This window comes from Rhipicephalus sanguineus, chromosome 4, assembly GCF_013339695.2.
Source record: "Rhipicephalus sanguineus isolate Rsan-2018 chromosome 4, BIME_Rsan_1.4, whole genome shotgun sequence".
In the NCBI taxonomy this organism is placed as follows: Eukaryota; Metazoa; Arthropoda; class Arachnida; order Ixodida; family Ixodidae; genus Rhipicephalus; species Rhipicephalus sanguineus.
The window spans coordinates 87,032,380-87,046,619 of NC_051179.1; the positions used below are offsets into that span (position 1 = coordinate 87,032,380).

Consider the following 14,240-nt stretch of genomic DNA (forward strand, 5'->3'; position numbering starts at 1 on the left):
CCATTATAACCAGTTGTGCACAGAGCTTATTTCTTTTAACCTCGAATTTCTGGTGCACTAGAACCAAACCACTCAAGGCCTAAACATTTCCTTTAAATCACGAGCCACTGCAACCTAAACATCGCTTAAGAGAAGGGAGCTTCGACGACGCGGAGGAGTGCCGGCCTAAGGAGCTTCGCTCCTAATAACGCAGTTTTCTGCTGCTAAATAAACGTTTTGAGTGAGCTCTACCTTCAATTCCCCATGTGTTTAATTTGTGGGTTTCTTTTCCGAATTTTCATGCTGAAACTGGATAAAACGAAAACCTGTTTGTAACGAATTTTTTGGGGAATTCATTTTTGTTATATCCAGCTTTAACTGTACATAGGTTGCTTATGCTTGTTATAGGTGAGAAACGTTCTTACTCTATTCTGACTTATTTCTTCTTCAGGAACATCCGTTGAGCAAGGCGACATTTCCACTGACAGCAAGGGGAAGTTAAAAATCGATTACAGTGATTACTGTGTGGAAAGCTACCTGTCCGGTGACATAGGTGAGCATTTCTTGTCTTATTGAGCTTTTGTTATTCCTTGTCTGTTGTGCATACAGAGGAGGCAGGGGGGAAAAAGAATGCTTTTATAGATACCTTGAGAGAGTCTTGCATACTTCAGCATTCTGTTTTCTTTTTCTTGTTTTTTCTTGGTCTTTTTTAAAAGAAGCATCAATAGCAGATAAACACGCATCAGAAATTGTGATAGCTAAATTACGCTTTTGCAATTATAACTTTTTGGGTTCAAAGTGAAGTCTAAGCAAATGGTAATTAGTACCGGATAATTTCAAAGCAAGTTCGAATTCAAGCAGAATCTGAATTGTAGTAGGATGCAAGTTATAAGTGGTCAAACGTGTTACGTTTTAAAGTTTTCCATAGTTGGCCCATATAAGCCCACATAACATGCTTTTAAACTTTTAAAAAAATGTAATCTAGGTGCAGATAATATGCACACTTAACCTTGAAGTGTGGCTTCGTGGATTTGTTCTGAATAGGCATTTTCATGGCATAGCGGCACTATGCTGCAGTGAAACCATGTTTTCAGGTGGGTTACAAGTGGAAAAATGTGTTTATCCGTTAAAAATACTGTTATTCTATTAGTGTATTCAGTCTTGTGCAACATTTATACATCAAAACAGCATGTTGTGGTATACTGGGTTCCAGGGCACAGTGATATCAAGGGCAATGTGTTGGCTGACCAGCTCGCCACATCTGTCCTGCAAACGTTGCCAACTCATCCATGGCTGTCCATGTTCTTGATTTGAAGCCCCATCTACGTAACAGTCTTTGAGCACACTGGCAGCATTTGTGGGACAGTCAGACTCTTGACAAACTTCGTTAAATTAATCCAACCTTCAGAAACTGGCTATCCACCATGAAATCAAGGCAAAGTGATGTCCTATTCCGTGGACTCAAACGACACACTTGTGCCACTCTCAATTAGCTGTTGACTGATGGATTACCGTATTTACTCTATTCTACCGCGCCCTCGATTGTAACGCGCACCCGTTTTTCGCGACCAAAAAAAAAGTAATACATCGATTGTAATGCGCACCCATTTTTCGTGAGAGAAAAGAACAAAAAAAGCCCGTAAGGAGTCAAACTTCGCACATTCAGAAGAACAAGTATTTGGGTTTTAAAGAACTAAAGTTTCAAAAAAGTAAAACACAAAAGTCAAAAAGCGGGCCTTGCCGCTAAAACTGTCACCACCACTACGGCGGCGATAAGAGTCACGTAATGGATCAGTCTTCGTTGCTGTCGGACAACTTGTCGCTGTTAACGCTCTTCGATTTCGAGAAACTGGCCCTGCTTTGGTCCACTGAAACCTTTTCTTGAAGCTTTGCTGTAAAGTCTTCTGCTTCTATTTGCGCCAGTCTCGCACGCACGTTTCGGGAACTCCAAACGACCGCGATGCGGCCCGATTTCCGTCCGTCTCTCTGCCCATGTAATAACTATTCTTTTAAATGCGGCATCGTGGTGCACTCGTCGAGTATTTGGAGTCGGCACTTCCATGCCGTCGATGCGAACGCAGAACGGGATGACAATCTCCTCAGCACACGAGAAATGGCCGAGGCGCGTAGGAGGCGGCCATTTTGAAATGCCGATGGCAATGTGATAACAGAGTTTTTTTTTTTTTTTTTTTTCGGTACTTGATTTTAACTGCGCATGTGATTTTTGGACTCGTTTTACCGGGAAAAAAAGGTGCGCGTTAGATACGAGTAAATACGGTACCCCCGACCTGTGGCGGCTACAGGGAAGCACTGACTGTGCTTCACGTCCTGCTGCAGTGTCTTGAGTTTTAGCCTGAAAGGAACAAGTACTTTTTTAAAGCGTATAGGAGCCATATCCACTTCATCCCACTATATGTTCTTTTGTTTTAACTGGTTCTTTGATCAAAAAGCAGTTATACATCCTTTTTAGACGACTTGCACACTTTGAGAATCAATTAAACATGAGGTTCGCAGACTACCACATTTTTATGCACTATCCTCCAGGCTAGGCTTGTGCGAATATTCGAGCACTTCGAATACACAGTCCTCGAATTCGCTTCGATTCGAATTTAAATTATTGGAAACCTCGAAGTATTCGAAATAGACGAATACCGTATTTACTCGATTCTACCGCGCCCTCGATTGTAACGCGCACCCGTTTTCCGCGACCAAAAAAAAAAAAGTAATACATCGATTGTAACGCGCACCCATTTTTCGTGAGAGAAAAGAACAAAAAAAGTCCGTAGGAGTCAAACTTCGCACATTCAGAAGAACATTTATTTGGGTTTTAAAGAACTAAAGTTTCAAAAAAGTAAAACACAAAGTCAAAAAGCGGGCCTTGCCGCTAAAACTGTCACCATTACGGCGGCGATACGAGTCGCGTAATGGATCAGTCCTCATCGCTGTCGGACAACTCCTTGTCACTGTCAACGCTCTTCGATTTCGGGAAACCGGCCCTGCTTTGGTCCACTGGAACCTTTTCGTGAAGCTTTGCTGTAAAAAATCTTCTGCTTCTGTTTGCGCCAGTCTCGCACGCACGTTTCGGGAACTCCGAACTATATCCGAACGACCGCTGTTTGGGATATGGCGTCGAGAAGCCGTTTAAGAACTCGATACCGTCGAGGTGATTAAAAGAGGGCTTTATTTGACACTGAGTGAGGCCATTAAAACCCTGCTAGTAGTTCCATGTCCCCGTTTTCTCTCGTGCTCACTGGTACTTCTTTCTCCTCTTCTGTCAGCTCGCTGGTGCTCGCGATGGAAACAACATTCCCGGCCGCGCAAATGAAGTTAATTACAGAGTTCCAGCGGGTATAGCTTTTGTATGGGCCTTGTCACAATCAGCCCTCCTTGCTGTTTAACCTTGCACGAACGGACATGCCCATCTGAACTTCTAAAACCTGAAGGATTCTTGCAAGTTTCCATAGTTGTCTAGGTGACGTCTCGGAATGTACGATAACGATGTCACCTTCCTTTAGATTCGTGGCTCGTTGATTGCCTGCGAAATGTGCAGACCTGAGCTGCAGCAAATATTCTTTCCGCCATCGCTTCCAAAAATTCTCGGTTAGAAGCCTTCTGTAGGCATGTCGACGAATGACATCCGATCGTCTCGAGTTGGCGTCAACGTCGACCGTGTCATATGGCATAGCAGTTAGTCGACGTCCAAGCAGTAGATCGGCTGGAGTCAAAGTGCACGGTTCCGCTTCGTCTGTCTCGACAAAGGTTAGCGGCCTAGAGTTGATTACTGCTTCGACTTCTGTCAGCACTGTCATAATTTCTTCAAAGTTGAGACAGGCTCTGCCGAGAATCTTACGCAGCGAAGTCTTCACCGATCTTATCAGTCGCTCCCACCATCCACCCCACCATGGTGCATTGGGCACTATAAACTTCCAGAGAATGCCGTTGACGGTGAGATGGTTCGCGACGTCCTCTTCTTTGAAGATGTGACATAGGCGCTTTAAATCCGCTGACGTCTTTTGAAAGGTCCTCGCGTTGTCCGAATAGATAACGCGGGGCAGTCCCCTCCGGCTGACAAACCGTCGCAAGCATAATATGAATGTTTCAGCTGTCATGTTGGAGACGAGCTCAAGGTGAATTGCTCGCGAAACAGCACAGGTGAAAAGTGCTACGTAGCACTTTGCGTCGCCGTCTTGCGTGCGTGCTAGGAGCGGGCCTGCGAAATCTACACCAACAACCTCGAAAGGGTTTGTTGGCTCTATCCGGTGACTTGGTAAAGGCGCTGTTGGAGCACTTCCTGGTCTGGCGGCGAATCGTTTGCACACGTTGCAACTGCGTACAACTTTTTTCACCAAGACACGCCCGCGACAAATCCAGTAGTGCTCTCTGAGCTGGGTGAGCGTCTCTCGTACACCGTTGTGTAGGACTTGCTGATGTGCTCTGATGACAACCAGACCGGAGTAATGATGCTTTGCTGGGAGAAGTATTGGATGCTTGACTGTTAGCGGTGACTTCAGGAGCGACAAGCGTCCACCGACTCTGAGAATTCCGTCAGCATCTATAAACGGGCGAAGGTTAGCAATGCAGGAAGTGTGTTTCAGTGTCCGTCCGCGTGTTAGGCAGTTCACTTCTGCATGAAATTCTTGGTTTTGGACGTGTTTAACCCAGTAGTGCTCGGCCCGCACGACTTCTGTCGCAGTCAGGTGGCTAGTTTCTTCTGTTTTGTGTCGGCAGCGGTCTGTAAATCGAAACACCCAAGCTGTGATTCGCAGCAAGTGCTGAAGCTTGCTGAAACGCTCAATGTTTATAATTGGAATAAGTCTCTCCATTGCCTTCACTACTTGAACAGCTGCTATCTCGCTTCTGGCAGCTTCATCCATGTCCGGTGAAATGGTAGGTTGGAGAGGCCACTTCTCCACTGAACCGTGCAGCCAGTCAGGACCATGCCACCACACTGAGCTGGATCTAACTTTGTCTAACGTCACACCTCTCGTTAGTAAATCAGACGGATTCTCCAATCCTGGGCAATATCTCCATCGGGATGGTTTTGTGATGCACTTGATGCCCGTGATACGATTAGCAATGAATTGCTTCCACCTCGTGCAGTCTCCTCGTATCCATGACAGTACAATCGTGGAGTCGGTCCACATAGTGTACTCAATATGAATGTCGTTTAGTGCACTGCTCACGTATGTCAGCAGTCTAGAGCCAACCAGTGCACCCAAAAGCTCCAGGCGTGGTAGCGTCGCTTTCTTAATGGGGGCCACACGTGCCTTGGAGATCAGCAAGATGGGTCGTTCGGCCATGGTAGTAACGGCGTATATTACGGCTCCGTACGCTGCTGGGCTGGCGTCGCAGAAGACATGCAGGTGCATTTCACTTGGCAACTTCCTCCTTCCGCCCAGATAGCGAGGAATCGATATTTCCTGCAGTTGTGGAAGCTGCCGTACTAGGTTTTGCCATTCGTCTCGCAGGTCATCAGGTAGTTGGTCATCCCAGCTTATTCCACGAGTCCACAGTTTTTGGAATAGTATCCGTATGGCAATGGTGTACGGTCCAACCATTCCGAGTGGGTCAAATATTCTCGACGTCGCCTGTAAGATGAACCGTTTAGTGTCAAGTTTCTCTTTCATAAAGTCTAGCAGTCGGTCGACCGAGAAACTGAACTCGTCCTTAACGGGATTCCAAGCAACGCCAAGAACTTTAACAGATTGCTCATGAAGCACTACGAGTTCTTGACTGGCAGACTCCTTCTGTCGTTCCAGTGCAACCATTAGGTTAGGTGAGTTTGTGGTCCATTTGCGTAGGACCATTCCCGCTGCTTTCATGATTTGTTGCGCTCCACGACAAAATTCTTCAGCTTCGTCTTCCGTGTCGGCGCCCGTAACCAGGTCATCTACGTAAAAGGACTCTGCCAGTCTTGTTGCTGTTTTCTCTTTGACACCTTGCGTTCTCCTCACATGGTGAAGGATGGTCGCCGTGAGGAGGAATGGGCTGCATGTAGCTCCAAAGGGTACACGAGTCATCCTCCATTCTTGGAGCTGACTACCCATTAAGTCACCTTCGGCAAACCACAGGAACCGAAAAGCGTCTCTGTCTTCTTTCCGTATGGATATTTGTAGGAATGCTTTCTCTATGTCAGCGATTACCGCTATAGGATGTGTCCTGAAACGCAGAAGTATCTTCCCAAGGTCTTGGTAGAGGTTGTCTCCCTTTTCAAGGCACTCATTGAGAGACTTGCATCCCTTGTCATGAGATGATGCGTCGAAAACCACCCGTACTTTCGTAGTCAACGCCTGCTTTCTGATGACTTCCTTGTGTGGCATGTAGTACAACTTGTCTTGCTCCGGAGGAACGTCATCAACAATTTCGGCGTGTCCCGCTCGCACGTACTCGCGTATGGTGTCGTCGTATGTCTGTAATAATCCCTTTTGCTTCGCTAGACGAGTAAGCAGCTTATGGAGCCTTGTCACAGCAACTTGCTTGTTGTCGGAAAGCTCGCATCCCTCCTTCCAAGGTAGCACCACTTCATACCTTCCGTCGCAGTATGTTATGGTGCTTTCGAAGTGTTGCATGACCTTGCTGACTTCATTAGGTCTTTCAACTGAGTCGGATATGCCAAGGTGCTCCAGTTCCCAGAACGTCCGTAGAAACTCATCTGACTCGACTACTTGAGTCTTCAAGGCGCAAACCATCATTCTCGCTGTGGCACACTGTGATGTCAAGAAGGTAGTACGTCCTTGAAACGTCCAACCAAGCTTGGAGTTCATGGCAATCAGTGAATCATTGTCCTCACACCGTAGGACTTCACCGGTCAGGACTCTCCACATTTGATCAGAGCCGATCAGCACGCTGATTCCACTTTGTGTGATCACTGATGCGTGTGCGAGTTCATCGGCTACGTCCCTTCCCAATTTCTTAAAAGAAGCGACAATTGAGACTTCCATTCTTGTTTCGTCGATGTCTTGGCAGATGTGCGGAATCTCAATGGCACTTAGCGAAACCTCCATGTCAGAAAACTGACTTCGTAAGCGAAGCTCCACTATTCGTCGATTTTCGGCCGCTTGGTTTGAGGCACTGGCGAAGGTGTTGAGAGCCATGTTTATGGATCCGAGGCATTTTAAGCCCAAGTGTCGTGACAACTCCTCGGTGACAAAGGTACGCTGACTGCCACCGTCGAATACACCTCGCACGTAGCGGCAGTTGTGATCGCTTACCGCCCAGGCTCGGAACGTTTGGAGGAAGACGCACGCATTGTATCCATCGCTGATTCGCCGTCGTCTCCCTAGTGATGAGCAAATTGTCGCACTTGCACCGTCATTCCGGGCGGCTTGGTGCGAGTCCCGTGGAATCCTGTTTGGGTCACACATACTCGAGGCATGTCGGCCTTTGCACTTCGACCACGAGATCCTCCGCTTGCAGTCGCGTGCCCTGTGGCCTTTCGTGGTACATCGGAAGCACCTTTTGTCACTCGACAGCACTTGCTTCTTTTGCGTCAGGGACATGTCGGTAGGACAGGCTTCCGTGGAGTGCTGCTTGGATGAACAGAACGCACACATCTCGTTGTAGTGCTGATAATCACGAGTCGATTTCGTATGGAGAACAGATGACGTAGGCTGCTTCCAAGGCCGACTACGGGCTGGCTGGGTCGCCACATGTTGAGCCCCGCTGTCTCGTCCGCTGCTATCCTTATAGTCGCTTTTTTCCAAACTCTCCAGTTCGACCGAAAGGAGCTTCAGTAGACCGTCCAGCCCTGCGTTGTCCGCGGCATCATTCTCAGCTTGTGCGGCACAGGTACGGTGATACAGGACCACGACGTCTCGGGGTAATGCCCTAAGTATGACGTCGCAGAGCATCGACGAAAATGAAGACCGCTGCACACCAAGTGACTCCAGCCCTCGGATGTTCACGAGCACGTGGTCGTAGAGTTGTCGGAGGGCTCTTGTATCACCAGATGCTCGAACAGGAGTCAGCTGACGCAATCTTGCAAAGTATTCCTGCTCTTGGCGGGTCTTGTCCCCGAAGCGCTTCTGTAGTAAGTCTACAGCGTCCTTATAGCATGCTTCAGTCGTTGGAAGACCGGCCACCGCTGAGGCAGCGTCTCCTTTTAAAAACTGTCGCAGATAGTGGAATTTCTCCGTCGTAGTCAGGGTGACGTTGTTGTGGACAATCTGGAGAAACTGCTCCCAGAACTCCGTCCATTTACACACATCTCCAGAAAAGGGCGCGATCGTGAGCTTCGGCAGCTTGGCTCCCGTCCTCTCTGATGGTGTAGTGATCACATTGGTAGCCGGCCCCGACCCCAGTCCCTCTTCTGCTGGTGTGCTTGAAATGCGGTTCCGACGGCTTATGAGCTCGGCGAGAATGCGCGTCGCGTTGTCTTCATACTCTAAAATTGTTTCGTACTCGGATTGGAAGTCCTCGTCCGTGATGACGCTCTCTAATTCGTTGTTGATCTTATTCAACTCATCGTTGTTCGTTTTGAGCCTCTCGTAGATGGAATCGAGCTGCTCATGCATTGCGGAGTCGTTGCGAAGTAGGGCACTTGCCTCATTGATGATCCGGCTGTTCAAAGATCGTCGTGAAGTCCGCTTCGCCTTGAGCTTGTCCATTTCATCCGGGCAACTCGTAGCCGTCGGTAGGTCTATCCCGGGTTGATCGGCACCAAATGTTTGGGATATGGCGTCGAGAAGCCGTTTAAGAACTCGATACCGTCGAGGTGATTAAAAGAGGGCTTTATTTGACACTGAGTGAGGCCATTAAAACCCTGCTAGCAGTTCCATGTCCCCGTTTTCTCTCGTGCTCACTGGTACTTCTTTCTCCTCTTCTGTCGGCTCGCTGGTGCTCGCGATGGAAACAACAACCGCGATGCGACCCGATTTCCATCCGTCTCTCTGCCCATGTAATAACTATTCTTTTAAATGCGGCATCGTGGTACGCTCGTCGAGTATTTGGAGTCGGCACTTCCATGCCGTCGATGCGAACGCAGAACGGGATGACAATCTCCTCAGCACTCGTACGAACTGAAAAAATGGCAGAAATCGTAGGAGGCGGCCATTTTGAAATGTCGATGGCAATACGATAACCGAGTGTCTTTTTTTTTTTTTTCGGTACTCAATTCTAACGCGCATGCGATTTTTGGAGTCGTTTTTCCGGAAAAAAGGTGCGCGTTAGATTCGAGTAAATACGGTAAGTATGCGTTTAACCCCCCTGTAAAGGTGGTTTCACTGCAGTGGAGGGGTGCTATACCGTGAGTACACCTTTCCTGGGGAAATCTGCACTGTCGCGAAGCCTGACTTCAAGGTTAAATGGACTTATTACCCTCACATCGATTCATCATTTTTTTAACTTTATAAGCTCGTTATACTGGCTTATATGCTCTGAGTATACTAAATTTTCAAACGGTAACATATTTTACAGGCTATACAGCATTCTACCGTAAGTAAAATCCTGCTACTATTCAAAATTGCTCCCACTTCCTTTGAACCAAAAAGAATGACATTTGCACATGCCTTGTTTCAATTAAAAAAGTATGTATTGTGCATGTTAGTTGGTCATGACAAATATGCTCATTTTTCTTTCTAATATGTGACATATACTATTCGAATTCGATTCGAAATTATTCGACCAAATCACTGTTCGCTTCGAACCTAAAATTTACTATTTGCACTAGCCTACTGCAGGCCCTTGCTCGCAAGGGTGCTTGTGAGGCAGTAGTGCCGAGTATCGCTTGGCATTTTTAGTGTATTTCACTCATGGTAGTGTTTATTGTAACTCATTACATACATTTCACATCACATTCATTATTTTAATAATTACGTTTTTATGCACCTTTATCACGTATAACTTTAGGCCCTTGTAGAGCCATTTAACATTATATCTGATCACACCCTTTATCATGTCCTAGAGCTCTCTGCCATCACTGGCCCTTGTGCCATTGTGCACCATATGCCATCATCGTCATGTGTTAAAAGCACTAAACTGCTAAATTCTGCAACTACTATGCCACAGCGGTTTTTTACCCTATGGTTACTACTAGAGGCAACAAATTCATTTTGTGGTAGCCAGTGTGAATGCTGTTGGTACAGTTGAACCCGCATATATAGAACTCGCAAAAAAAAGGCAATTATTGTATTTGCGGTGCGAATTTTGGTGCACAAGTTGGCTTCACGGCAATACGCTTTTTATTTTGCATTTTTTTGCTGTTCGTATATAGTTGAGAATGTGGGGCTATATGTAGGGGCAGGTTATACGCGAAAAAATACTGTATGGACATAAACAGCACCTCAAAATCTTTATACGCAGCTCTGCGTACTCGTTGGGCGCCAGAAGCGTCTAGTCAGCCTTGCCTTGCTTTTCAATATCTCACTGAGAATGCTTCTTGCGATGCTGTACGCAACGGTGACATAAGCCTCCTTATGCCCCAAGTTGGACTGGGTTGATTACCGCCAACTTTGCAGAGAATAGCACGTTCTTTTGTTTTACGGCATCTGTTGCGTTAACAAATGACCGGAGAAGTGAGCGGCAACTCCGCAAGCCGGGTTAGCAACGGAACAACGAGTAATCGACGCGGAAAGCATGGGATATCAAGCAGTAGTTTCTGCTCGCTCCTCGCAGCGTCCACCTAATCACAGCGCTTGGTTTCCGAAATGCATACGGGGAAAGACCCCTTCTCTGAAGAAAAACCAAAAACTTGTGAGGGAAAGCCAACTTTCTGGAGCATTTTCCGCTGCCCAATGTTCGATATATCAAGTGTTCCGGCTGTTTTTGTTCGATGTAGCTGTAGATTTTCCTATGCATTACATTAAAGCATTGTCTGGATCGAAAATATTACGATATAAAGGATAATTTGATTTGCCCGAGTTCAATATAGTTGGGTTCAACTGTATTAGGCAAGCGTCATGCGAGCAAATACGGTAATCTAGAGCTCTAACCAGTAGCACGTCTCATAATCTCTGATGAAAGCAGCTAAAGACTAAAGACATTTCACACTTGAAAGCAGGGTTGTGCGAATATTCAAACTTTCGAATATTTTTCTAATAGTGTTTACTGTTCGATTCGATTTGCACCAGAATTTAACTCTTCGATGTATTCAAACTTCCGGAAGGTACAGTCAGCGTCTGATTTTTCGGACTCTCTAGTGGCCGTGAAATCGTCCAAAAAATCGGGCAGTCCGAAAAAACGAATTCATGCTCAAGCAGTCAAATCGCCACAGCCACGTCCAAAATAGCTTTAATGCCTCCCAGTACACTTAGCAGGCATTTTAGTGCGCGCCTAGGCTCTCGTGAATGCATTCAGTACCTGCCGCAAACTCTGCTTAACTACGTTCCAACCGCCAATCGCAAATTTGCGTCTCGTGATGAGCGGCACTGATACCAGCAAAGTGCAGAATAGATTATGGCTCTTTCGCGTGGAGTGTTTGGAAAACGATGACGCGGAATGCAAAGACTGTGGCAGAAGAGCGGACGACTTGTCCGGCTTTCCCCTATATGTGTGCGCACGTAAACGATGTGCACACGCATCGTAGAATCTCCTCCGATACGCAGGATTTGCCACCGGGTGAAGCCGATCGTTCATAGTTGTGTGCGGCACATCACCAACTAAGCTGATGCCATCACTGCCAGGGCGCTTGCTTTACCGTATGCATGCATTTGTCATGAATGTATTCCCGATGCCCGCTCACTTCGTTCCTGACCACACATGCACGACGGACAGCTGCACACATTCATGACAGGCCTGGAGCCAGGGGGTGTGCCCTAGGGCCGCCACCCCCTCCCTTGAAATCTTGAAGAGGGGGGTGTTCTACCGAAAAGAAACAATGAAAATAGGCGTTTTTCTCAAATAGTCAAGGCCTTCAGTAAGTGCACCCCCCCTCCCCCCGACATAAATTCCTGGCCAGGGGCCTGGTTCATGAAGGTATCTGTGCGGCGCTGTAAGCAGTCTCGCACAAAGTGGCAGCATGAACGATGACGCGGCGTGTTTGGTTATGCATATACCACTGCGCTAGCCCACATGAATTACTGAGCAATTAGTTGAAGATGGTTATCAGAAAGGTTGTTATTGATTAAGCCGTACTGGGCACGTTTGCTACCTGCCACCATCATGCCTCCGCGCATTTCCGGACATCGCCACACCAGCTGCACTGCGGTTACCGCCGTGAGTGGCCCCTTCAAACTTTTTATATGCTTCGCCCTATCACACTCTGGCATTGCAGCAAAGCTGCCTTTCGGACTCTGCTTCGGCCGCAAACGGATTGACTCACGAAAGCGCTGGTTCGAACCTACGAGATGATAGATGCGGCTGAGGTGGGGGCTTTAATTAATGCCACTTCAGACCTGAAATTAGGGCAGAAAGTCCAAAAAATCGGACGTCGAAGGTTATAAGAGTCAGAAATTTCAGATGTTCTTATACATTGACGTCTGTGGGGCAGATTACGGACTCGAAGGGAGCGCAGCCTATTCCGCCACATCAGTTGGGCCTCCGTAAAAGTTGGAGGCAGAGGAGAGGTTGAGGAAATAGCGTCTTTTCCTTTCACGAGTAAAGTGTTGTTGACACCACAGTGGTTACACTAAATCATGTAAATAAATTAGAGCTGTGCGAATAGCAAAATTTTGGGTGCGAAGCGAATTCGAATATTGAAGTGTGAGTGCGAATCGAATCGAATATTTTTCGAATGTTTCTCGAATATTTCTAGAATATTTTTCTAATACTTCGAAGCGAAATTGCAGAAAAAAAAAATTGTTACGAGAGGATTCCTAAGCATATTCTTATGAGATAGCAACATGAAAGTGTTTGTTTTCGCTAGGTTGATGAAGCACTGGTGGGGTGGTGTTTCATAGTTGTCTTATCAAGAATGAGGCAATGTAGAGGCCAATTGTATTTATGTACATGACTTGGTGCAACCAAAGTGTTGCCAACAACACCTTACACGTGATAGGCAAAGATGCCATTTCCTCAGCCTCTCCTCCTCTTTCAACTTCTGTGGAGGCCCAACTGATATGGTGGACAAGGATGTGCTTCCTTCAAGTCTGGAGTTCCAAACCTGCCCCTTAGAGGTCGATATGTAAGAATATCTGAAATTTTGGATGCTAAAAAGCTGCGGCTTCCGATTTTTCGGACTTCTGCTGAAATTTCAGGTCCGAAACAGCATTAATTGAGCCTCCACCTCTGCCACATCTTTCATTTCCCTGTTGGAACCAGCGTTTTCTTGAGTTAATACATTTGCGACCGTAGCGGAGCTTAAAAGGCAGCTTTGCCGCAATACCGGGGTGTGATAAGGTGAAGTATATAGAAAATCTAGGGATCACTTCCAATCGGACGTTGACTGTCTCTTGGCAAAGTTCGACCGTAACGGAACTTGAAAGGGAGCTTTGCCGCAATGCCGGGGTGTGATGAGGTGAAGCGTATAGAAAATCTAGGGACCACTTTCAATCGGACGCTGTCTCTTGGCAAAGTTCGACCGTAACGGAGCTTGAAAGGCAGCTTTGCCGCAATACGATAGCGTAATGAGGTGAAGCATATTGAAAACCTGAAGGGGTCACTTTTAATCGGACGTTGACTCTATTTGTTTTTGGGAAGTTCAAATAGTTCGAATAGTAAAATTCCAGTGCGAATCGAATCGAATAGCAAACACTATTCGAAAAGTATTCGAAATTTCGAATATTCGCTCACCCCTAAAATAAATACAATTCAGCCTCTGCATTGCCTCATTCTTGATAAGACAACTAGGGAACACCACCCCTCCAATGCTTCACCAACCTCACCAAAAGAAACGCTTTCATGTTGCTGTCTCGTAAGAATATGCTTAGGTATCCTCTGGAAATTTTTTTCTGTAATTTCGCTTTTAAAGGGGTCATGAAGCACCCCTTGGGCTGATTGAAAAAACACATCCTGCGGAAAGCTGACACGGCTATGAACTGCTATGCCAAATATTACAGTGGTGCGCGCCGCGTAATGGCCACAAGCGGAGCGCGAAGTTGCCGTTTCCCCAGGCACCCTCTTTTCAAACAGAGGCCGGTTCTCACTCTCGTCGGTGGGCGGGGCGTCGGTCCGCTGTACGTCGCAAGAGACATAGCATGCTTATTGGCCGATAGCCGACGTAAATCGAGAGCGGCGTTCGGATCAGATGCGCTTCTTGCCGCGGGGTGCCGCCACTTGCCAGCGCCGCACTCCTCAGTACACGGTAGCCGCACTCGCGCAAGCGAATCACAGCGGGAGAGCGATCGCGTTTCATGACGCGCGCTGGCGTAACTTCTTTCCCCCATGCC

At 47.0% G+C, this 14,240-nt stretch overlaps 1 protein-coding gene across 9 annotated transcripts in view; it reads left to right on the forward strand.

Moving 5' to 3' along the window:
• LOC119390374 (putative RNA-binding protein EEED8.10) overlaps positions 1 to 14,240 on the forward strand; it is a 77,809-nt gene that overhangs the window by 49,422 nt on the left and 14,147 nt on the right. For 8 of the 9 annotated variants that reach the window (XM_049414759.1, XM_049414761.1, XM_049414760.1 and 5 more), the window contains exon 16: positions 431 to 532. In XM_049414759.1, coding sequence (XP_049270716.1) covers positions 431 to 532 — 102 coding nt within the window. Of the gene's footprint in view, positions 1 to 430; positions 533 to 9,393; positions 9,412 to 14,240 lie in introns of all 9 variants that reach the window. The other variant, XM_049414758.1, reaches the window with a different exon arrangement.